The following is a 25459-nucleotide window of genomic DNA, read 5'->3' as shown; positions in this document are numbered from 1 at the left end:
TAGTGGGCACTCTGGGTGCCCAGCATCTGACCCAGTGGGTGGGATAGAGTGGAGTTGAAGTCCTCAGAGTGGGCAATTCCAGCTGGGTTTTGAAGGCTGAGTAGGAGTTGGTTGTAAGGATGACTGAGAGGCTGTGCTATGGGATCCTTCAGGGCCAGAGAATATGGTGAGACTGCTGGGTAGACACAAGATGAGAATTCTGGGGGCAGTGGCCAAGGGGGGAGAGCTGGGCCTCCTTCCTGTTGAAGCCCCTCCATGTGCTCTGGCTCACATCACTGATAGTGGTCGGGGCTCCTTACCCACGCAGACTCCTTAAGGATAAGGTGCAAGGCTGCTGAGGGCAGTGAAGAGACAGGTCTGGACCTCTCCAGCCTGAATACCAGCCCAGCTTAACCCCTGGCTGGCTTTGTGACTTGGGGTTCATTCCTTAATTGACCCAAGTCAGCCTCTTCGTGTGTAGGAAGGGACTGTCCCTGCCTCCCTCTGGGGGCTGTTGTGAAGAGTGAATGTGGCAGAGACAGACAGCACCTAGTGCAGGGCCAGGAACAGGCAGAGAGGGGGCTGCCAGGTGAAGCCAGAGTTAGTGACCAAACCCTTCCGGCTGCCAGGCTTTGAGCAGAACCGTGTCCACTGGAGGTAGGTGCACGGTTTCCCCTCTACCCAGAATCCGGGGTTCTGGCCCGTGCGGGGAAATGAACACATGATGGATAAGCAGGAGCTACTGGCCCGCTCCCAGGTGTTAGAACCCGTGAGTGGGGCAAGCCTTGGAGAACAGCCTGCCAAGAGAAATGAGCATGTCCCTGTGTATGCATGCTGGCAGACTCTGAGGGCATTCAGGGGAGACTCAGTCCCCCTGAGACTGAGTGGCGCTGGGAGGGCTTGTGGGGGTGGGGCGGGACCAGAGATGAGAGGGATGAGCCGAACTGTGTGTGCTGGGCACTGGGACAGGAGTGAGTGCAGTGGACGCCTCCCGTGAGGTTGCCTTGAGAGCCCAACCATTGTGTTCCACCCCCAGAACGTGCCTGGCACACAGAGGCCATAGTCCTTGTTTGCTTGTTGTGTCTTACAGACCCTCGTTTCCGGGAAACTGCCCAGAGCTGTTGTTTCTCTAAGAGTAGGTGTGTGACATGTTCAAATAGGACCTGCTATTGAACAAAAGATCGTCTGAATTTTGTTCCAGGACCCAGATCAGTCGAGTGACTGTGAGAGGCCTAGACTCGGCCCTCAAAGCCAGGACAGACTCTCAGCCCCACCCTTCCTTGTTTAAGGAAGTGGCTCAGCCACGTCCCACACCTGTCAGCAGGTGCATGCGTCCAACCACCGAGGCTGTACATGTCAGACGCTCTCACAGTGTTCCCGTCCCGAATTTAAACAGTGTCTTCCTGCGGGGATTTTTCCATCTGACCTGGCCCAATGGAGAAAGGCGGGGGCTCGAAAGTGGAGACAGAACTTCCTGCGGCAACTGAGTCATCCCTAGGCTGTTGGTTTGGGTGCAGTGACTGGAAGAGCTGTTGTCATGACCAGGGGCCTTAACCTGATGGCTCTCATGTGTGTTCTTGATGAGCACATGCTGACTGGAGACGATTATTTTTCCATGGACACCAAGGGCCATCTCCAGGAGCATTGGATTTGGTATTGGATTGATAAGCTATTCGAGCGGGAGAAGGAGAATGTGCAGCTGAAATCGAGGCTGCACCACCTACAGTTGGTAGGACAAGCTGTGGTCACCACGTGTAGCACAGATGGGGGCAGTTTTAGGTTCATGTTGTGCCCTTCTCTGATGTTCAGCTACTGGATCGGTGCTGCTGCCAACACAGTGACGCTCTGAGGGCAGAGAGTCGCTTGCTAAGCTCAGTGGCTTGAGTGGGCACCACTGAAGCCTCCAACACAGACAGGGCCTGATGCTGTGTTGCTTTCCTGTGAGGATGGAGGGGTTGGGCCTCTGTTGCAAAAAAGGGTCTCCCTGGCGTTCATGATGTGGGTTGAGCTGTGATGTGTGAGTCCCAATGGCCTTTCCAAGGCGTTAGGCCTGCTAAGGGGCCACAGAGCTGCCGTCACCATAGCACTTGCTCTAAAGCCCTGCGCTGTACGTCACTTTGTTCAGACACCCCTCAGAGACCTCGGGTGTCTTCATCCTCTAGGTCACTGGGTCAGCATACCTTTTAGTGGCTGTAAGTCTCACAGCTGGGCCATGTGCTGGAGTCATTTCTGTGCAGCTGTGTTTTTGGAATTGAGCAGGGGCATGGAGGCCCTTCATCCTGAGGGAATGAGGACAGATGCACGGGGGCAGGGGCTTTTCCAGAGCTTGCCCCAGTCCACATCCTCACACCCCACCCCCACTTCCTGCACTAGGCCCAGGACACAGACCAGAAATGCCTTGAGGAGCTGCAGGAAGAGAACATGGCCCTCAAGACTGCACAGGGGCAGAGTGTGGAGGAGTCCGCCCACCTGCACTGGGAGCTGGAGCAGCTGTCAGAGGGTAAGCAGCAGGCCCCTGGTGGCTGGGAGCCAGCCTGGCTGTGGATTCTCTCTTACCCAGGGAGCTGAGCCCTTGGCTCTGAAACTCTTGTGTCAGCCCTTCCTCTACCCAAGTAAATAGGGTTTTATTGAAGGGCCATTTGGAACTGTGTCATTGCAATTCTCCCCAAGAGCATGAAGGGCCCGGCCACCTTGAGTCAGGACGCGGAATGCGAAGGAAGTGCTGCCAGATTTCTCAGCTTCCATTCAGCCAGTACCAGGAGCTTCGAGGTGACAGCACGCTGATGCCCGGGGGGTCTTCGATCTGTCGGTGGAGGAGTGGAAACTCTGGATGCAGGAGGCGTCCCCAGTGGTCACTCACCTCCATGATAGTTGTACCTGGGCCATGGTTTCCTCCGTCGATTTCATCATCGGACAGATGGGTATGGTCTGCTCTCTGTCTTCCTGGGATGGGGCTGCTCAGTGGCTGCTGTTCAGGGGACCCAGGCCTCTTCCTCTCCCTCTGGTGTTTGCCCCCTCCCAGCCCCCAGAGGAGGTGAGGGGGTGGCCAGGGAAGGTGGGTGCGGTGGCCGGCAGTGCAGCAGGAGCCTCAGCACCCAGCAAACAACAAGCCAGTTCCTGTGTCCAATAATAGCACGCGTGCACCTGAGAGTGCAGGTTAGGGTTTGCTTAGAGCTCTGCAGAGCCAGGAGGGCCTTAGGCTGGTTTGGGGAGGGGCTGCTATTTCAATTCTTAGCGACATTCCTCAGCGTCACGGAAAGGCTGTTGAAAGCAGATGGGTATTCCCCTCTTCAAGGCGTCCCATCCGCTCCAAACCTAAAATCAGTTCACTGAACTATGAGTCTGTGTGAGAAGTTAGTTCTTTCTGTGGTTTGGTGTCTCCCCAGTCCTGGGAACCCAGGCTCTGGGAGTTCAGGTTCCTGGGGAGCACACTGCCCCCTGGTGGGACACAGAAGTGGTGCCAGCTGGCAGGGACTGGCTCAGACCAGATGTGCTTGTTAGAGACCAAGGTGGCTGATGGGGTTGGAAAGCCTCCCTGATTCAGATGCTCAGTGCAGCTCCTGAGGCCTTTAGGGTCAGTGACTGACTTCTTCTTCGTGTTCCCAACTCCTACTGCTCAGCTGGCAGCTCACGAAAAAAGCGTGAACGTACTTTGTGTGGTTGGGGTGGTGGCTTCTTGAGTCAGAAAGGCCTGGTTTAAAGTCCTGGCTCCTATACGTGTTAGCCAGGTGACCTCTTCTGCACCTCAGTTTTCTTATCTGAAAAATGGGGGTAATGAAGCTGCCTCACAGGATTGCCATGGGTATCGTGTGAGAGGAGACAGTGAAGCGTTAGGCTGTGCCTGGCCCACGGGGCGCCAACAAAGGATGGCTGTTCTTCTCGCCCTTGTCTTATCCAAAGATCCCCATTGCTCTGCTTCTTGGGGTGCTCGTGAGCAGCCCTACTAGCAGTACAGTGTGATAAGGCTCCCAGAGCTGAGTGTGTGGCCTGGAGGGACAGGCGAGGGAACAACCCTGACCCCTCAGACAGTCATGGTTTCCTCCTGAACAAGCCCCGGGACATTACCAAAGTCACGCACCTGCTGGCGGCAGGGAGGGGCTGCGAACTCCCATTCTTCTCAGGTCTGTGCCCCCTTTCTGTTCCGCATTGAAGCTGTTTCAAAGCAAAGGAGGACATTGCCTTTTTCTACCTTATGTTTTCATCTCACTTAGAATTTTTAAAGCAATTTGGATACACTGTCTCATTCTCTTTCAATGCAACTGTGAAAGTACAAAATGAAATCTGTGACTGAAGGACCTTACCCAGAGATGGCGATACTGGGCATATGTGCCCCATAGCCTCTTCCACCCACAGACATACGGTCAATGATCGTGTCCCCACTACACCCTCGGCTGAGCCACCTGGATTCCCACCACTCTGAGGCTGGCACCGAGAGCACACTCTCTTTGCCATCTCCGTTAGTCTCTGAAATCCTTGGCTTGACGGTCAGGTTAAAACGTGGCAGAAAGTGGTGCCAACAATTCCACTGTCTTGAACTTTTGCATTGGCTTCTCTCTGCCATCATCTGCTTTCTTCTTAAGCTCTGCTTGCTCCCCTAACAAACCCAGCTGAGCCAGCAGAGGGGCCATAACCGCCCGAGGAACCCTCAGGTGCAGACAGCAACAGCACCTTGGGAAAAAGGGAGGGCACCCAGCTGACCATCCCAGACCCTCAAGCCTAGGGCTCAGGGTGATGGCCGTCTCAGGGCCGGGGGCAGAGAGCAGAAGCTGAGGCCCCTGGAATATGGGCTCTCACTCCACTTTGCTCTTCAGCCTCCAGCTGCTTCCTGAAGCTGGACAAGGAGAAGCAGAGCCTCCAGGACACCATCCAGGGGCTGCGGGACGCCTCCCTGGCCCTGCAGGAGAGCAGCCTCCAGCGCCGGGAGCTAGAGAAGGAGAACCAGCAGCTCAGAAAGCAGGTACCCGTGGGTGGTGTCCAGAACATACAGGCATGTAAGTGGCCAGGGGGAGCACCCAGGTGTCGGTGAGCATGCGCAGCTGGGGGACAGGCAGAGTCCAGTGCAGCCACTGTTACGATAGGGGGACAGGAGGCCTCCTGGAGAGGCGTCACGAGGCAGCATGAGGAGTCCCTGCAGCAGTGAGACTGCACACGATGGACCTCTGTGTGCCTCGTTGCCTTCATCTGTGAAATGGGGTTAGCGATGCACCCACCAGTAGGTGTGGTGAGGATGGTGTGAGTTAGTGCAGGCAGAGGGTCCAGCCCGTGGTAAGTGCCTCATGGAAGGAGAGCAGCGCCCTGTTAGAAACCATCAGGCGGGCCCGGGAGAGAAGCAGCGATGGAAGACTCACTCCCGTGTGGAGACCATGGATGGGCCGTTTCAGGGCTTGGCTGCTGGTGACAGGAGCGCAGTGCCCACTCTCTCCTTTCGGTCGAGGGGATGAGGAAGAAGAGATGGCTGGACTGCACTGCCTTTCAGGACAAACCTGGCCGTCCCAGTAGCACAGAGGAACAGACATCTGGGAGGACAGACAGGCTTACCAGCCAGGTTCATCCTACAGTTACCAGGACCCTATTCACATGGCAAGAAGGGCCCTGAGAGGCTAGTGACGGCCTCCCTGTGCCGGTCATTCTGGGTCAGAGGGCCTCAGTCCATGTAGCCACCACAGGTGACACAGCTGCGTCACGGGCTCTGAGCACACCTTGACGGGTGCCCAGATTCCGGGTGAGGAAGGCGCAAGGGCATTCTTGCTTGCTGACCACCTGGCAGGACTGGTGCTTTCAGGTATTTGGGTGTCTGTCCCGACCGGCACAGGGGTCCTGCCAGCGTCATTTGCTGGGGCTGCTCTGGCAATGGCAGGGACGTGGGCTGCAGACCGGAGACCTGGGTCCCGCTGGCCACAGCTCTGCTGGAACTTCATCTCTGGCTGAAGCTTGGGACCGCGCCTCCTGCTGTGCAGTGGTTTCTCCAGGCCTCTCCTGGGACGTCCGAGGTTCAGTGACTCTCGCATCTCGTCCTTTGAGGCTCCGTGAGCCTTGCAGCAGAGCAGCGGCCAAGCAGCGTGTCCTCTCCCTGGGGGCCCGCAGGAAGGCCCCCCTCATACCGTGTCCCTCTGTGCAGCGCAGCTCAGGGAAAGCCACCGGACAGTCTGGGTTTTAGATTCACGTGGGCGGGCACAGTGAATGTCTCTGTAAATGGCAGCTCAACCTCTGCTGAGACAGAAAGTCTTGACCTTTAGAAAGATGAGAACCTCCAACGGGGCGGGTCCTCAGGGGTGAGCTGCAGAGGCCTGCGCTGTAGCCTCTGGCCCAGCTCCCGGCAGGGCTGACAAATGATCTCTGATGCTTCTCCTGCCCTCGGCGTCCACTCCGGTCCCTCCTCCGCACACACAGGACAGGTGGTGGCTGCCGCCTCCCCACATGACTCCTTAGCCCTGTCTCTCGGGTCCCATCCCCGCTTCCTCTCCTGATCAGATCCCTGTAGGACCCCAGGACAGTCCTGCCACAGCCCTCAGAGACCTGTCTTGGCTCTGAGCCCCTGGTGGGAGGGAGGGGCCACAGTTCCCAGACTAGCACTGTCCCTTGTTTGCTGCCAGGAGCCCTGCGAAGGCGGCCCTTCTGCTCTCCTCCCTGTCCTGCTCAGCCCGCTGGGGCCTGGCTGCATCATGGGTCCTCCCTAATGTTGGATCGATGGTGCATCTGGGCCATCAGCTAAAAACCACAGGGGACGTGGCCTGACATTGACCTCCCTGGAGCCAGGACAGGCCCATCTTGGACACGTCCAGACAACGTGGCCCTCTGGGAGGTGTCTGAGAAGAAGGGACCAGGGTCAGCCAGGACAGGCGGCTTGGAGTCCCAGGCCCCCCGGTGCCAGCTCGGCTCTCCCACCACCCAGTGTCGCCCAGGATGTAGGCTCCCTTCGGTCTGTGTAAACCTTAGTTCCCGAAGTTCACGTCCTTCCCTGTAACTCATGACCTTTCTGTGGACCTTAGAGAGGGTGCGCCCCCCACCCTCACTTGGCACTGACATCCTCAGACTGCATTCCTCTTAGGAAGAGGGCAGCCCTTTGGGGCCTGTCGTGGGAACACAAGCGCAGCACAGGGGCTGATGGCAGGCCCCTGGCACCCGCGTGCTCTGGGCACCTGGAGCCTCCACACAGGAGCCCGCGGCCCAAGCCTGGTGCTTTGAGGAAGACAGGAAACCATCTCAGCCCAGTGAGCTCTCAGAGTGGTTCTCAACCTTCCTCATGCCGCGACCCTTTAATACAGCTCCTCATGTTGTGCTGACCCCAACCATAAAATTATTTTCGTTGCTATTCATAACTGTAAATCTTCTACTGTTATGAATCATAATGTAAATATCTGATATGCAGGATGTATTTTCATTGTGCGCGACCCACAGGTTGAGAACCGCTGCCCTAGGGGAAGGGAGGGCCTTCAGGGAAGGACAGGAGTGAGAGTTCAGTTCCAAGGCAAAAAGAAGCAGAGAAAGATGGGGGTGTCCAGCGGGGGGAGGGGGTGTAGGGGGGAAGGGGCAGTCACAGCTTCAGACAAGAAGCAGCCACGCCAGATATGCAAAGGTTGGACATAACATTCCTTTCACTGGGACAGACAGGGGGCAGCAGGGAGAAGGATTAACAGTAAGACCGGGAGGGGTGAACAAGGCAGGAGAGTGGGGGGGGGCACACCCCCCAGGCCCCGTCTGAGAGAGCAGGCCTGGGGTCAGCCCACTGCCGTGTGTTAGGCTCTGCCGCATCCTCACTGTGGGGCTCTGGGCAGATCACTGGACTCCCTGGGCCGGTGCCCTTTTCTGAATGAGGGGGAGTGACAGCTGTGCAGGGCCTCCCCCCTCAGGGCCAGCTCCAGAGCAGGCGCTGCCATCAGGGCAGATGCCTGCTTCCTGCTGAGCCCAGACCTGGTGCTAGGAAGTGAGGCAGCGATCAGGAAGGAGAAGAAAGATGTTCTCACTTGTGAGAAAGACTCAGACACGTAGCTCCTTGCAGCGCCTTTTGCTGTTGACCCTGGCTGGGTGGGGCTGCCCCGTCCTTGGGTCCCCATGTTGGAGCAGGGGGCTGGGTGTGCCCACAGGGTGCTGTGAGGGCACGGATATGAGCCCCACTGTGCCTGACCGTCCCCCTCATGGAGAAGAAGCTCCCTGCCTGCTACTTCCTAGGAGTCTGGAGACAGTGCCCAGACCTGTGAGATAAAGACAGGGCGGCCTCGGCCCAGGAGAAGTAGGCAGAGCTGGCATTAGAGCAGCGATCCTTTCGGGAGTTTGTCAACCTGCCTGTACCAGGCCGCACACAGCCAGGTGAATGGAGCCAGCTCTCCGTCCTGCTGCTCACTGGGTTGCTGGGTGTCTGAAGGTCCTGCCCCCAGAGGTTCTAGTCGGTGGCCTGAGGTCTCGGGTGTTTAAAAGCTCTGAGAGCCACCTGATCTGGATTGTGGGGCTCCTCTGTTTTAGCTTTAGAGCCATCATCCCAAACCAGCATCAGGGTCACAAGTCAAATGCAGGCTCTTGGGCCCAGCCCAGAATGACCATGTCAGAAGCTCTGAGGGTGGGAGGGGCCTGGCGTTCTCAGGAGGGGTCAGCTCTTGTTGTACCTGCCCCCTGCCAGGTGTGAGCTGAGCATGTTACCCTGACAGAAGCTGGCACCCATACCTGCTGCTTGCTGGCACTGTCAGTTAAGGACACCTGCTCACGGTCACATCGTTAGCAGGGAACGACCCTCTCCCCATCCCCTGTGGTCATGAGTTTGGTGTCAGTGGGAAGGGACAGCAGCACGGGCCTCGCCTGGGAGTCGCACCTCAGGGCCCACCCTGAGTCTGAATCTGCATCCATCACGGTGTTCAGGTGTCAGGCACAGAGTGTGGGACGTGCGGGTCCAGGCAGTTCATGTTCAGGGAGTAGGCACTGGTGGTTCTGCAGAAGAGCTCCGTGTCGGGCCGCTGATTGGGCAGTCGTCCAGGCAGGATGGAGCTGGTCTGGCTTGGGCAGCAGTGGGGTGTGGAGGGGGAGCCACATGGGGAATGAGGACAGGCCTTGGTGGTCCATTTACTTGGAGGGGAGAGGAGGGAGAGAGATAGCAGAGGACCCCTCAGAGCAGCTGGATGAATAGGAATGTCACCAACTGGGTGAAGTCCCTGTAGGACATCCAGTGTGGCTGCTGGTCCCAGGAATGTGGCCTGACCCTCAGGACAGTAGTGGACACGGCCTAAGACGGAAGCATTGAGAGTGAGCAGTGGAAAGCTGGGAGGGAAGCTGACCGATGGGTGTCCATGGCCTTTTTCTCTACCATGAGCTGGAAGTGTACACCATGGGCTGAGAGGTGATGGTCCAGGGTATGGGGAGCTCACTGCACAACTAGGCCTGACTTGGGCAGCGGCTCAGGGACGCCACCCAGGAGCCAGGCTTCTCCCTTCCTGCTCTGCAGTCTTGGCAGTGGCTGATGTACCTCCCCAGGAAGTGGGCAGGAAGGTTTCCCTTAAGAAAAGGCCTGATAAAGTGTTCCGTGGGGCTGACAGGTTTCGGGATTGCTTTAAAACACAGTTCACTCCCTGAAACGGACTTTTGCACGGGCTGGGTCTTTGGCTCCGTAGATTGAAGACTGGCAAGTCCAGATGGAAAGAGAAGAGCAGGCCAGCCGGGATCTGGCGACTCTCTGTGAGGAGCTGGTGGAGGAGAGAGAACAGCTGCTCCGTGACATCGAGACCCTGAAGGCTGAGGAAGCCCAGGAGGTAGGCCCCCCAGCTCCATGCCTCCCCTGGCGCCCCTGCCTGCAAGAGGGAGAGTCCAGGACCCTAGGCTGTCCTGGGAATCCAGCAGTGATTCCCGGGTTACCAGTCTCTCCCCTCAGCTGCAGCTCACACCAGCAATTCCAGCCACAGCAGGGGAGCGGGGACAGATATTGCTTCCCAGGGACACTGGCAATCTTTTTGTTTTTTCAATCTATTTTTTATTTGTTTCAGAGGGAAAAGGAGAAGGAGAGAGGGATAAAAACATCAATGATGAGAGATAATCATTGATCGGCTGCCTCCTCCATGCCACCTACTGGGATTGAACCAGCAACCTGAACATGTGCCCTGACCGGTAATCGAACCGTGACCTCCTGGTTCATAGGTTGATGCTCAAGCATTGACCCACACTGGCTGGAGATCACTGGACATCTTGTTTATGATTGTCATGACTTGGGGGAGGAGAGGGGAGGTGCTCCTGGCTGTGCTCCAGGCTGTGGTGGGAGAGGCCAGAATGCTGCTAAATGCCCTGCAGCTCATGGGACAGCCCGCAGGACAAAGATCCCCCTTAACATGTCCAGCTTCACACTCAGAGCCCTGGATAACCTCCAGGGTTGACCCGCCTCACACTACAGGAAGTCCTAGGGTAGGCAGCCCAGTGCTGGGGCAGCGGCTCAGGGACGCCACCCAGAAACCAGGCTTTTCTCTTCCTGCTCTGCCAGTCTTGGCAGTGGCTGTTGTACCTTGCCAAGAAGTGGGCAGGAAGAATGTGGAGTGTGAAGAGAAAGAGGGAAGGCCTCCCGGGATCCTCTGTGGACATCTCATTGGCCACACCTGACATATGACTAACCCTAGCTGCAAGGGAGGCTGGGTATCAGGTACTTGAGTTCTTCAGCCTCTCTAGTATTGCAGAAAAGGGGCTTGGGGTGGTGCTGTGTAGATTTAAGAGGCATGCATCCACCCTCCCCCAATATGGCTTCCAGTCTAGGAGGTGGAACGACAGGTGACAAGCCAGGTGACTTGAGACGTGTGCTATTGAGGGAATATACGTGGGTCCAGGGAGAGTCTTATTAGGTGGAGGACATTTAGAATCGTGGTGCAGGGCTTCCCTGAGGAGCTGTCAATCACACTGAGCTCTGAAGGATGATAAGGAGCCAGTGATGCTGGAGGCCGCGGGTGGAGGCAGGTGAGCATTCACAGCAGAGGGAAGATCATGTGCAATGTCTGCAGGGGAGAGTGGCGTGAGGAGCGGCCACAGAGGTGGGCGGTCAGCTCTCGAGCCACTGTGGAACAGGGTAAAAAGCACCAAGGAAATCACTTTCATTGTTTTAAGAGAAGATGTGGTTTCTGTTTCTAAGTCATTTGGCTTCTGTGAAAGTGTTTAGACTGGAACTGTCTGGGTGGGGATCTCCGTGCCTTCACCTTCTGTCCATATCATGCCTTTGGGAAACGTTAGGACGTCCTTTGGGTCCATGATGAAATGGGCATTCCAGGCCTACACTTTAGGTCTCCAATTTGGACCGAAATCACGCCTGTGTCATTTCCATTGTGTTTTCCTGCAGTTCAAGGATCTTAAACAACTGGTGCGTTCGCTGCGGGAGAGTTCACAGACCAGCAGCAAAGCCCGCATGAAGGGCCAGAAGACTGAGAAAAAAGTGCTTCTCCAGACAGTGACGGACACCAAAAGGAAAGTGACCATGATGGAGTGGGAGCGGCGGCAGCTGTGCGGGGACCTGGAGCAGGTGAGGGCGCAGGCGGCGCAGGCACAGGAGCTGAAGCACATGGAGGTGCGGGTGAAGGAGCATGTGGTGCGGGCACAGAAGCTGGAGCAGGAGCTGCATCGGCTGCAGGAGGAGATCGAGAAGCTGGCCGTGGAGGTCAGCGCCCTGACGACGGCCCCTGAGAGGGTCCATGCCCTCGAGCGGGAGAGCCCGGACCTGTTGCTGGAGAACCGGAGGCTGCAAACGTCTCTGGACACCCTGCAGCCCGAGGGCCTGGAGCAGGACAAGCAGCTGGACACCAAGGTACTTCTGGCCTCAGAATGAGTCAGGACAGATTCCTCCTGGTCAACTTTCTGGTGGTTTGAATGCGGTTGGATGGGTGTTGTGTAAATATCGGAGAAATGGGTGGGTAGTGCTGTTCAGGTTCTCTATATCCTTACTGATTTTCCATGCACTTTTCAAAGTGGTCAGAGAGGGTACCCAAGGAGCTTATCCAGAGAAAGGGCATAAATTGCCCAGAAAGGTCACATGTTCAGAGAGGGGCCCAGGACTAAGCTGAGGCCCATGGGGCAGTCCGTTTCTGCCGTGGGCCTTCCCAGAGCAGCTCCTTGAGTGCAGGGAGAACTGTCCTCAGCACGGCTGGGTGCTGCCTCTCCTGAGGGTCCTGCTATTTTGGTGTCGGCACTTGACCTGCTCTTGGCCCCTCACTCCGTGTGGGGACGTGGGGATCCGGAGTCTGTGGTCCCCCTGGGCCTGCACCTGGTGAGGCATCATCCCCTTCTCCCTCCCAGCAGGTGGAAAATTCCACTCTGAGCTCCCAGAGCGCCTCGCTCACTGCGCTCACAGAGTAGAACACGCAGCTCCAGCACCAGCAGCTGGCGGCAGCCCACAAGGCCCTGCAGCAGGAACACGCGTGCCTGGGCGCGCTCCACGAGCACCTGACTAGGGAGCACGAGGCCCTTCTGGACAAGTACCGCCACCAGAAGACACTGCTGCGTCGGACCCTGAAGCTTGAGAGCAAGGCTCTCAGTGACAGGTGGGTGCCTGTGGCTGGGAGTGACTGACAGGCTCCCCGGGCTCCTGTCCCCCTTTCACTCTGGGCCCTCATGTTTCCTCTGGTCCCACTGCTTCACAGTGAAGAGAAGTAAATCCACCTTCACCCTCAGCGATGTGGAGTTGGTGCGGCTGGAGACTGAGGGGCAGGAGGGTCTCCCAGGGGAGAAGGGTGTGCCCACTAATCCCAGCTCAGGGAAACCAGGTGTCAGCACTGGGGTCCCAGCTCCCGGGGGATTCCTACCCCCTCTTCCTTTCCTCTCCAAACCAAGGACCAGGAGGGAAGTCACCACAGCTGCCGATTTTCAGGGGCGTGCCTTATCTAGCTCCCCAGGCCTTTTCCCTGTCCAAGTCTCAAAGTCTGCACTTCTGATTTTCTTTTTTTTACTTTTAATTTTGGAAAGTTTTGAATATATGGACGTGTACAGACTAGTATAGTTAAAACCCCGTGTTCCCCTCACCTGCAGCAGCATTATCAATACTCTGCCATTCTCATGTCACCTTTACCTCTGACTCTCTATATACCTTTTTAAGGTAAAATTGATGTGCCTTAAATGCATAAATCTTAACTTTGCACTTTTTCAAAATCAGGGCTTTGTGTGCATGTAGTCAGCCAACTTCGGCTGAGCTCCTGCCAGGCAGATCCCTGAGTGCAGTGACCCCGGCAGGTGCACCGGGACCCAGAGCCTAGGGGAAGTGAGATGTCCAGAGGACTCCAAGGTGGTGGGGAGAGAGGGAGAGATGCACTAAAGAGAGGCTCTCCCACACTTGGAGCAGCCCAGGAGGGAGCTGTCCACTTCCTGTGCTTGTGCGTTGTCCCTGCGGAGTTCTTCCCATGCCTCTGCCTCAGCAAGATGCTAGGCACAGGCTGGGGCTCCCTGGGAGCAGCTGAGGTGCAGGGATTTGGCATCACAGGGACCAGGAGGGCACTGAGCCTGCAGAGCCTGCAGAGGGCGCCTGCTGCTGCATGAACTTGGGGGAGATGACATTCATTTACACACTCACCCAGTGCTTCCTGTGGACTCTCCCCAGAGCCCTCCACCCCTTTCTCCACCCAGATGCCCATCCTTCGGGGGTGCCGAGATGTCTTCTCCTATCAGACTCTCGTTTCTTCCAGCCAGAATGAGCATCTTCTGGCTCTTGGCATCTCCATCTCTGCCTCCTCCGTACCCATCCTGTGTTCACAAGATGCTTAGTGAGCACCCACTGGGCGCCTGGTGCTGTCTAACATGGGTGAATGCACCCAGCTGACTACTGATGGGAGCCTCCTGTGGTGCCCACCCCTCACCAGGTGCTGCGGGCCCTACCCTCAATGATAACCGTGTGGATATATTCTTATGGCTGTTAACATGGGAAGGTTTGTACAGGTGGCATTTGACTGGTCTGAAGGAGGAATTCATTGCTCTGCCTATGACTCCTTGCTTGGTGGACCTACTGTGTGATTCAGTGGTTTTTGCTGGTTGGACAGATAGCTGGAGGCCCTTGGTGTGTCTGCAGCAGGGCTGCAGGTTGGAGGTGGAGGTGTCTGGAACACTGGCCGGGGGCTCTGTATTCATTTCACCTGACACTTGCCTGGGACACTCGCTCCTTCGTTCCCCTGGTGTACATGCACTGGGTGTCAAGCCTCGTACCCGGGATTCAGTGGGGAGAAGCACTCGCAGTTTCTGCCCTGCTGGAGGGTGGTTACTAATGGTTGCGATATGCTTGATCCTGTGCTTTTCCAAGACACAACAGGGAAGCAGGAGGTGGGGACCCTAATGGTCCATAGCCCTGTTTGTCAAACCTGGATGAGAAAGATCGCCGCCCTGAAAGCCCAGCAGAGCCATCACCCCCACCTTCCATTTCCCATGTCTGGGCAGCCTCCACTTGTGGCTAAAGGCCACAGGAAGGAATGTTTGTCTTCCAACAGCCGACCGAGCAGGTGTGTGTGTCTGAGTCCGCACAAGTCTTGGCTCCAGGCAGATGGTACAAGTACAGCTGATATGGGGTGGGCGGGCGGGGATGGGGGGGCTGCAGGCACGGGCTGAAACCCTGGAACTTGGGTGGACTCTGTCAGCCTGTCTCTGGGTGTGGACACCTCAGGAAGGGGGTCTGGAAAGGGTTTTGCCTGCCTGGGGAAGATTGAAAGGTGATGACTCAGTCTCCACCTTGGACCTGGGGAGGCCCCTGAGTCACCTGAACAGGGAAGGTTCCTGCAGGAGGAGGAACAGCCTGGGGCTGGTCAGGGGCTCCCTCTTGTGCTCTGCTGCCCTCCGGAGAGGCTGTGTGGGACCCTCTGCAGACTGAGACAGGAAGGAAATAAAAGCCCGAGCTGAGGAGGAGGCTGTGGGAGAGCGAGGGCAAGGGCTGGACTGGGGATGCCATGAGGAGCAGGGTGTGCAGCTGCCCATGGTGGCTGCTTGAGCCCCACCAGACAAGACTCTGGCCCCCAAGCTGCCTGGATCAGAGCAAGAAGAGTTGTGTTCCTGAGCTGGGGAGGAGGGCTCACCCAGGGCCCGGTGAGGGGGATCAGCTGTTATGGGCGGTGGAATTCTGCTGTATTTGCAGTGGTTTCTTTGAGAAGGGTGTGGAGTTCATAAAACAGTGGTTTTGTTCCCAGTGGGATGAAGGAGGGCGGCTGCTTTGACAGGGACTGGAAGGGACCATGGAGACACGTTGGGCGGGAGGAGGGGGGACTTGCATCCTGTGCCGGAGGAGACCCCCAGAGCTGGCCCAGTGACTGTCCTTTCTCTCTGTCCAGCCCTGTCCCATGCGGATCCCCCTCTCCCTCAGCTCTGCAGAGAGAAGCCGCTCACCCAGGCTTTGAGGTCTCCCTGGGTTTCCATTCCTAGCGCGTATGTTTCCCTTCAACAGATACAAGGACCAGCTCCAACATAAGGCGGCGCTGGAGCAGCTGGGGACGCTCTTGACCACCGAGCGGGAGGCTCTGCAGCAGGAGCAGAGGACGAGCGCCATGGCTGCCGAGGAGAACCAGAGGCTGCAGTGAGAGCTGGACAGGTAACCCCCAGGCCCCCTGCAGCGCTTCTGCCGGGATGTCAGTCAGACCCACTCACTCAGCACCCGCTGAGCTGAGCTCAAGTGAGACCCCTGGTGATGGTGCATTTTTACCAACCCTGCCCTGGAAGCCCCTGGTGGGAACAAGGTAAAGGGGCCTCCAGCTGGTGGCTGGAAGGAAGGACTCGGCAGCTGGGATGGGGCATTGTCTCGGTTTGGACAGTCTCCCTTCCCACAGTTATGATGCTGATGACTGTCGGGCAGGGGTACCTGCATCCTCTCACACCAGCGATCCCATGAGGGAGGGGGCGTGGTCCTCAGCATTCACGCATTCCCATTTGTGAATTCGCCTCCTGGCTGAAATGCACTGGTGACCCCCAAATGAGTGCCCGTGGCCTGTCATGGACGTGCCCAGAGTGGGAGATACTAGAGTCGCCTGATGTGCACATTTGCAGCTGAGGTTGAACAAAGCCTTTGACCCCAGACTTGTTTCAGCTCTCACCTACCAGTGTCCTCTTCATGGGCCACTGAGTGCCATGGTGTTCTAATTTGTGTGCTTTGGAGGCGATTTCGCTGTTTGAAATGGCCCCCAAATGGAGTGCTAAAGTGCTGTCTAGTGTTCCCAAGTGCAAGGCTGCGCTGGGCCTCACGGGGAATATTCGAGTGGCACACAAGGGTCATTCGGGCCCAGGTATGGTGCTGTTGGCTCTGAGTGTATTACACGAGGCGTCTTTATGTCTTGATGAGCTGACAAAATGTGACCAGAGACTCCCAGGAACCGGTGGGAACAGTTTCAGTACTCACTAATTCAGGGTTCACGTGGTTGGGCAGAACATTATACTGTGAATCACAAGAATTGACTGAGCTATTGTTATCCTTTAAAAAATCCACAGCAACAGAGGAGGAAACAGGCTCAGGGAGATTAAACAACTTGTTCAAGGTCAATGCTCCTAGTTAGTGACACAGGCAGGATTCGAATCCAAGTCTTGCCTCAACCCAGAGGCGTGACCATATGAACCCTTCCTTCCCACAGCCCTGAGTAAACTCAGCTGCCTGCAGTGACCGGGCAGGTCCAGCAGGTCGGGAAGGAGAGTCAACAATAGACCAGGCCCTGGTGGAGAATACACCCCAGCTATAGAGGCTGTCAGCTGGGAGGCAGGCGGGGCTGCCAGGTCTTCCTTCTGTGTTTTTTTTTTTTTTCCTGAGAAGAAGATATTTGAATGTTGATGGGTACCTTAAAAGATATCTGAATGTTGATGGGTACCTTAAAAGTTTGGAATGCTGATACAGTAATTATGTTTTTGTTTTTTATTAAATCTGCTTTTGTGGGCAGGACAGAGGAATGGGAGGACCTGGAGACATATTTGAGGCCAGGGACCCTTAAACCTAACCCGCGAGTATTCACAGGACCACAATGCGAATCTTTTTATCTTGTTCTGTTTCTTCTTTATGTTATTTTATTTTTTTTAGTTGTCTTTATTGGGGAGACATCAATTAATAAAATCATACACACTTTAAAATGAAATAAAATAGAATAAAATAAGTAAATGTTAAAAAAAAATTAAAAAGCTGTGTGGGCCAAACTTCACACACCTGTGTTCACATTGAGTCCATGAACCTCTGGTCATATGAGCTTTTTTGGTATAATCTACCCCAAGAAATCCCAGGTAATGATGATGATGATGATGATGATTTAAGTGGATTTAGGTAACACTCCCGAATCTTCTATTTCATTTATCTCAGTAGTTGAAATTAGAAAGGGGCTTGGAATTGGGGAGAAGAGCTGGATATAGACACAGAGTCTTAGAGCAGTAATGTTGATTCAGTGTTTAAATGTTTGAATCAAAGAACCCTTTTTCCAAGTAGGCAGATGTGCCAAAGCCTCACATAGAAAGGACTTTTACAGGGATGCTCTGTTGCCGTGGTGTCTGAGCTTGCCTGTCGTTCTACCCCAGCTGGCAGTGGGGTACCTGGGGTAGCCTCCTCGAACCCCAATGAACACAGTTTGAAAACCGCTGATTTTGTTCAACCCTTCATTAACACATGAAAAAAACTGAGGCCCAGAGAGGTTGCAGTTTTGATTAAGGTTGCACAACTGGGACAGAGCCTGAGAGTGTGCCTCAGCCCTTGGCCTTGTGTCTCTCTACCCCTAGGGCCAATTCCCTGCACCAGCAGCTGAAAGGGGAGCAGGAGGAGCTGCAGACCCACACTAAGAAGCTGCAGACCTCCCTGAACGACACCCAGCTGCAGGTGAACTGCTGGCAGGCGCAGTGCAACTGCCTGAGGAAGGAGCAGGAAGAGCTGCTCACAGACAACAAGGAGCTGCAAACCTCCCTTCATGAAAGGGAGCTGGAGGTAAACCACTGGCAGGCCCGGTATGATGGGCTGAAGGGGGAGCAAGAGGAGATGCACACACTCACCAAGGAGCTGCAGACCCACGCCAGTGAGCTGCTCACAGACAACAAGGAGCTGAAAACCTCCCTGAACAACAGGCAGCTGGAGGTGAGCTGCTGGCAGGCCCGGTACGAGAGGCTCAAGGGGGAGCAAGAGGAGCTTCAGACTCACAGCAAGAAGCTGCAAACCTCCCTGAATGATATGCAGCTGGAGGTAAACCACAGGCAGGCCCAGTGTGAGGGGCTGAAGGCAGAGCAAGAGGAGCTGTATGCCCTCACCAAGGAGCTGCAGGCCGACGCCAATGAGCTGCTCACAGAATACAAGGAGCTGCTCACAGACAACAAGGAGCTGCAACTGTCCCTGAATGACACGCAGTGGGAAGTGAACAGCTGGCAGGGCCGGTACGAGGAGCTGAAGGGGGAACAGGACGAGCTGCTCACAGACAACAAGAAGCTGCGAACCTCCCTGAACGACACCCAGATGCAGGTGAACTGCTGGCAGAACCAGTGCAACTGGCTGAGGGAGGAGCTCCAGAGCACGGACATCTCGCTGACCGAGCTGGACAACCGCGGCCAGGTGAGGCCTGGGGCTGGAGGGCCTCAGGACCCTGGGTGGGCCTGTTCCCTAGGCTGACGCCGTGGGCTCAGCCAGGTGGGAATGGGTCCTCATTGGCATCTCTGCTCAAAGGGTGTGTGTGAATGTCACTCAGAAGCAGAGAGGAAGCCAGAGGCAGTTGACTGGGACGAACGCCATGACTGGCAGGGGTGTGCTACAGAACACCTTTCACCTGATTTTTGCTTTTTGTCGGGGCAGTGCATGGAAGCATCCAAGTACCGTTTCATCTCCATCCTCTCGACTGAGCACTCTGCTCTCTGTGTCATCTCATTTAATTCTCACAATGATCTTGTGAGCTGGGGTTCCCATCCTTGTCCCTCTGAAGTAGCGGGTTGGAACCCCGTTTGTCTGAAGCCAAAGCTTGGGACTTTCCTGCTACACCAACCGCGATGATATTCTAGAGCAGGAGCTGGCCAGCCTCAGCCCAAAATTCAGGTCCAGCTTCATGCCTGTTTGTGTACAGACAACTTTCTAGTAGCCATATTCAAAAAGTAAAAGGAAACAGGTGGGATTAATGTAGGGGTCTGTTTTATTTAACCCTTATATCTAAAATATCACATGTAACCCCAAAAGCTTATTAATGAGATTTTTTTAAATAATATGATTTTTTATTGATTTTTTGAGAGAAACATCCATCAGCTGCCTCCTGCATGCCCTCTACTGGGGAGTGGAGCCAGCAACCCAGGCATGTGCCTTGATCAGTGTGGGGCGCAGCTACAGTGTTTGGACAGGTTCAAGCCTTGGACTGATGAAAGGGCACAGTCCTCTCATTGCGACGTGCAAGGCCCAGCTTGGAGGGCAGAGCCTTCCCAGCACAATTATAGCCAACAGCTACAGTGGTAAGCTTGAACCTGTGGTCCGAACACGTGGCCCCACATGCCTGAGTGATAGAGTTCAGGTGCATGTAGTTGAGTAGGACTGAAACCCACGAGAATGTTGTCAACATCTTGATCACGCCCTTCCTTTGCCTCGTGGCATCTGCTATAAAATAAAGACACGGCTTGTGGGCGCTGGCGCTGTCTCTATGTCAGCGGAGCAGCATCCCACTGAGACCCAGCTTTCATTCTCTTGCTGTCTTTTCTTAATCCTTCACTGACCCCTCTCAGGGTCACTGAACCAGGCTGAGCTGGCCTGGCACATAAGGCAGCCTGGGGCTGAGTATGCCATGGCCGTGCCGGCTCACCACAGATCAGAAATTACACTGGTGATTTCTTAGTGAATGGGACACTCAACCTACTGAGCCACACACACACCGGGCAGCTTATTAATGAGATACTTTACATTATTTTTAATTGTTATTAAGTCCTCAGAACCTATTATATATTTTGCACTTATGGCTCAGCTCAGACTGGCTGCATTTTCAGTGCTCAGCAGCCACACGTGGGTAGTGGCTGCCTGATTGGACAGTGCAGCGGCAGAAGGCTTGGCCATCCCCATGGCATTGGCCGTATTGGTCATGCCAGCTGACGTAGATAATACCAAAATGACCACCTTTGTGCACGTGGCCTTTTTCTCCTTTTGGATGTTGATTCCCAGCAGTGGAATCATGGGAGCGTGTGGTGTTTGAGACATTGTCCATCTGTGTTTTAGCTGCTCTCCCGCCTCAAGGGCAACTTGGAGGGAGAAAACCGTCCCCTGCAGAGCCAAATCCAAAGGCTGAAAGAGCAGAACCAGAGGCTTCTCCAGGAGGACGTGGAGGACAAGGACCAGCACCAGGAGGAGCAGCAGCTGTACGTGTGAGGGGTGTGGGCTGACGGACGCCCGTCAACAGAGGGGCCGTGGCTTCCAGCTCCACGACTAGACCGCACCATTCTGGGCAGCAGAGAACCCCTGGGTGCATTGGTGTCCCAGGCAAGGGGACGGACCATCCTACCAGCACATCCTTCTCTCGTTTTCCCGGGGATGGTTCTAGATTTCTGCAAATAGGGGTGGTTGGCTTTGTTGGCTTTTCAGAGACACTGCCCCCTGCCAGACGCTTCTTAATCTTCTTTTGGGATCAAGTTCACTTTGAAAAATACAACAGTGATAAAGAGAGGCTCCTAGGGAAGGACTTCAGATCGCAGGCTGAGCCCTTTCTGCGTCGGGTCTTCCCTTAATGGGCTGCAGAGTGGGTTGTTGGTGCACAGGGGCTGTCCTCCCTCTGCGGACATTGTGTTTGCCGACAGGCCTGGCCCTGCAAAGTGCACAGAACCAGTTACCTGGTCTCCAGGAACCAGTAGGAGTGATGGGATGTGAGCAGAGCTATGTGCACCCAGACATTGAGGAGCTCCATGGAGGTAGAAGGAAGCGTAGTGGTAGGAGTTGGGGTTCTGCTGCTGACATGGATGGGGAGAAGGCTGGCCAGTGTGTGTGTCTGGGGGTAGGGGCTGGACGTGAAGGTGGGGCAAGAAGGAAGGCTGGGGGAGGCAGCGCTCAGCTGTGGAAGGCTTCCATGCCCGGCTAATGAGTCGGATTCACTGGGAAGTGGGTGATTAAGGGATGCTGGTATACAGGGCCTAGGAAGCTGCCAGAAATGAGGGCAGGAGGAAGAGCCTTGGTGCTGGAATCCTTGTGGTTTGGAAGTCAAGTCATCTGAGATGCATCTTGTGGGTCCAGGGTGGTCTTCACCCCTCGGTGTGTGCTGCTGGGACTGTCCTTCCTTGCGATCGGGAATGGCTGGCCAGTGTGGGACAGAGGGACATGGCCACAGTGACCACTGGGGCACTGTCCCAGCTCCCCAGGGTGACGATTCTGCTCACTGTTCTCCTGGATTCGTCTGCTCATCTACAGGGGGCTCAACACCTACCAAGGATGGTTGACATGGAAAACCGCACTGTACTTTTGGGGTAGAAGTGAGAGTTTGTACCCTGAAGTGGGCTCTCTATAACGCAGCTGCTAAAAATTACCAGCAGAGCTTGGGCAGGTGCAAACTAGAAGTGTAGGGACCTGGTACCCTGGGGGATGATCTGATGACGGTTTTGCATTAGAAAGTGTCTGTAGGAGGTCAGAGAGTGGGCAGGCTTCCTGAGCCCGCTCCAAGCGGAGTCTTCCCCAGCCCTGGGATAGCTGTACCATGAGTTTGTGGGGCTAGGGGACGGCTGTGGGAACAGAATAACACAGACTAGAAGAACAGAGGCCGAAACGAGGGTGCTGGGAGCAGAGCAGGTCCATGGCCAGGGACCCAGTGGTTTGCAAGCGATCATTTCTCACGGGTGCTCACTTTGCGGTGAACTCGGGGGAAAGCCCTTGGATTAGGGGGCCTGGGCACCTTCGTGACTGAAGGAGCCTGAGGAGCTGCCTGGATGCCGAGGACTCATTTTCAAGCAGGGAAAGCTGGGGTCTAAGCTGTCAAGGCCACATGGGTGAGGAGAGGCAGGAACTGGACAGGCGCCGGCGGCCCAGTGGGAGGCGCTGTATAGCAAGCACTGCGTGCATGGCTCCTGCACCAGTGATGGCAAACCTTTAGAGCTCAGCGTGTCAGCATTTTGAAAAACTCTAACTTAACTCTGGTGCTGTGTCACATACAGAAATTTTTTTGATATTTACAACCATAGTAAAACAAAGACATATTGTTGATATTTATTTCATATATTTGAATGCCATTTAACAAAGAAAAATCAACCAAAAAATGAGTTCGCATGTCACCTCTGACACGCGTGTCATAGGTTCGCCATCACTGTCCTAGACAGACAACAGGAAAGCATGCCATGCCCTCTGCTTCAGAAAGGCCAGGCTCCCTCTCCCAGGAGCAGGGGTGCCCTCTGGCAGCCCAAGGTTTAAGAGGTGTCTCTCTGGTCCTTTCTGTGTTTTTAAAAATGTGAACTGACTTCCCACATTTAGAAATTAAGAGATTGTGCTTCAGAGCCGGGGCTTCTGGATCCTTCGGGAAAAGCAGTCAGAAGCTCCGCCACATGGAGAGCGGTGCTCTGTTTGCAGGCCCCGCGTTAGGTCCCAGGTGACACCAAGCGCTCAGCCTCGCCGCAGCCCCCACTCCTCCCTCAGGTCCTCCCAGGCCGCTTTGCTCCTGACCTTCTCTGTCTGGCTCCCAAAAGGCTTTGAGTTTGCTTCACTAGAAGTGTTAGCAGAAGCCCAACATTGGAGTGGGCCCAGGTCGGAGGTCTGACTTTGCTAAACTGACCTTTTTAACCTGATGCCCATCTAAGTCACTGAGGGCAGACCCCTCCCACCACTAAAGGTATCGTGGGTCTGCCCCACAGGAGCTAGCCTAGCCCTGGGTCTGACCCGAGTGCCCAACGTCCTGAGCTGACATGGCTGGGACCCGCGGGGTTTCCCAGCTTGAGTGTCAGATGGTTCGGGGTCTTTCTCCTGAGGTGACGTACAGCCTGACCCTAGGTGTTCAGCTGTCTCCTGGACGTGTTAGGCTCCTGGACCCACGTCACATGCTTCCATCCCCATATTTCCAACTCAGGGGTCATGGTGGTCATGAGCACTTTGATGTCTGAGTCCCAGAAACACACCGGCTCCTCTGGGCCAGGTCCCAGGCGGGGTTGATGAGTCAATTTATGTGTTTTATTTTAAAAAAAACAGACTGTTTTTCCTCTCTCCTCTGTTAGAGACAAATTAAATGCCTTACAGAGACAAAATGAAAAACTGGAAGAAAAAAGCATGGCTCAGCACAACTTCCATGATCCAGCACCAAAGAAGTGAGTTGATTTAAGCGTCAGTAGCTTACACCCAGGACAGAAAGCTTGCTTTTTCACGAGTCGGGGAAGCTGTAGCACCTAGAGCAGCGGCCAGTTTGTTGGGCCCGTACCTTCCGCTGTATGGCAGGTCCCTGTGTGCAGGTCCCTCCCAGCATGGAAAGAATTTAGAGTTTCTGTCAGTCCCACCCTCAGTACTCAGGGTTATCCCATGAGGGATGGTGAATGCTGCTGGCCAAGAGCCTGTTTAAGGGCAGAGTCTGTGCTTTTAGAGCCACTAAAGCAGGCGTACCAGCTTTTGTCTCAAGATTGCCGGACCTAGAAAATCATGCTTCTGTTTTGGGAAGGAAGCTTGGGGCAGATGCCTGGACCAGCACCCCTGTCTTCAAGCACAGGAACCTTTTGTTCTGCCCTCCATTCCTCTGGGTTCACTGGACCCCACCCCCCCAGGGCTGGTTCACAAACACGTTCCCTTCCCCAGAGAGCAGCAGCCCGGTGGTGGGCCCATTTGACCCCCAAGACTGCCGGCCTCCATCCAGCAGGGCTTACCCCTGGGCCCGGGCCTGAGCCCAGGAGCAGGGCCTTCCCATTGTCCTGTCCCAGCCCAGGCTTGAGGTCAAATCACCATGAGTCCTGCATGGCCTCTCTGTAGAAATCACAAAATTTCAGAACCCCTGCCTGACCCTTCTGTCGACAGGGAAATTGAGACACCGATGAGGAAATTGAGTGGCTTGTGTAAGCACAGTGCTGTTTCGTGGCAGAGCCAGGACCAGAACCCAGCTGTGGTCCTTGTTACATTAGAATGCTTCATTTCCTGTTAGCTGCAATGAATTACCTTTTACATTCACTATTTTCATTTATTTACTTATTTTTCCAATCCTCACCCGAGGATATTTTTCCCATTGACATTTAGAGAGGGTAGGGGTGGGAGGAAGGGAAAGGGGAAATGAGAGAGGGAGGCAGGGAAGGCGGGAGGGAGGGAGAGAGAGAGAGATAGAGAGAAGCAGAGAGAGAGAGACATCTATGTGAGAGAGACGCATCAATTGGTGTCCATCTTCATACACCTTGACCGGGGCCGGGGATCAAACCTGCAACCCAGGTATGTGCCCTTGTTGAGGGATTAAAACCACGACCCATCAGGCAGACGCTCAACCACCAGGCAACACCACCCAGGGCTCACTCTTTGTAATTCAAACGGCCCACTCTCCTGCCCTGTTCCCCTCACCCAGATTCCTCAATGACGAGAATGGGCAGAGTATGCCAGCCAATTTCATGTATTATTACACCTAGCAGAAAATGAGGAGGTCCCTGACTCTTTCTGAAAATGGCGTTTTGGTGGAATTTTGCCAACCAGCATGATTAGGTCAGCACAGCACCACTTCCTGCACTTGGCACAGTAATCAAGAGCTGAGAGCTGGGTGTGAAGTTCTGTTTTCCCGAGGGGCTAGTGTGGGTTCCTGCCATTTGAAGGCCTCCACCACCCCTGGGTTTGTGCAAATTAACTGCACATTGTGTGCCACCTCCTGAGCCCAGGTGGGATGAGCATGGTGATGGCAAAGAGCACCCTCATTCTGAACCAGATTAAGCGCCACCTTCTCAGGCTGGTGATGGAAATCCCAGCTCGAGTAGGGCACCCAGACACCTGCTAGAGGGGCAGTGAGGCTTGGTTGTGTCCTAAAAACCTACTTCTTACAGGAAAAAGCACTGGATTGGAGCCAAAGTCTTAGTCAAACTCATCAAACTAAAGAAAGGGGGATCCAGAGAACGACCAAAGTCAACCCCACAGAGGCCTCCCTGGCCGCTGGGGTCCTCAGACCAGGCCTCGCCCAGTACTTCTCAGCCTCTTCAATCACAGCTGGAACCCCTCGAGGCCACCCCATGCTGCTCAAAGGTGACAGAAGAGCAAGCAGGGGGCCCAGGGGAAAAGGTAGGAAGGGCTTACCTGACTGCAGGCGGGAAGTGAAGAGGGGAGGATCTCAGGTCTCCCTCAGGGATGGGAGAACCAAGGAGACTGCGTGCTAGGTGTGTACATGTGTGTGCGTGTGCGTGTGCGTGTGCATGTGTGTGTGTGTGTAGAAGCCTGAAGGGGGCATGCTACACACACCACATCTGGCTCCTTTGGTATGTGAACACCCAAGTAGGAAATATAAACCCCCGTCAGTGTGGCTGCACTTTCTCCCAGAACAATTAAGGTCCTTTAGCATGAGGAGCCTCACAAATCATGGACACTGTGGTAGGGACTCGAATATCCAGAGCTGATCTCCACACAGTTACTGCAGAGATAGCTCCACAACGGATGTTTCCTCCAGGCCTACAGTAGGCCACTTCTGTA

General features: G+C 55.2%; 1 protein-coding gene across 1 annotated transcript; it reads left to right on the top strand.

The window, feature by feature from the left end:
• Positions 1-703: 703 nt before the first annotated feature.
• LOC132222189 (protein Daple-like) lies at positions 704-25090 on the top strand. The gene is given in 14 exon segments (XM_059677098.1): positions 704-748; positions 1565-1708; positions 2353-2479; positions 4791-4936; positions 9576-9713; positions 11273-11458; positions 11510-11734; positions 12283-12467; positions 15338-15481; positions 17632-17728; positions 18359-18448; positions 20078-20223; positions 23041-23130; positions 24823-25090. Coding segments are annotated over 14 exon segments (2031 nt in total).
• The last annotated feature ends 369 nt before the right edge of the window (positions 25091-25459 follow it).

The sequence above is a fragment of the Myotis daubentonii genome, chromosome 19 (assembly GCF_963259705.1).
Source record: "Myotis daubentonii chromosome 19, mMyoDau2.1, whole genome shotgun sequence".
Lineage (NCBI taxonomy): Eukaryota > Metazoa > Chordata > Mammalia > Chiroptera > Vespertilionidae > Myotis > Myotis daubentonii.
Note: the sequence above shows the minus strand (reverse complement) of the source record. Positions and strands in the feature narration are given on the sequence as shown.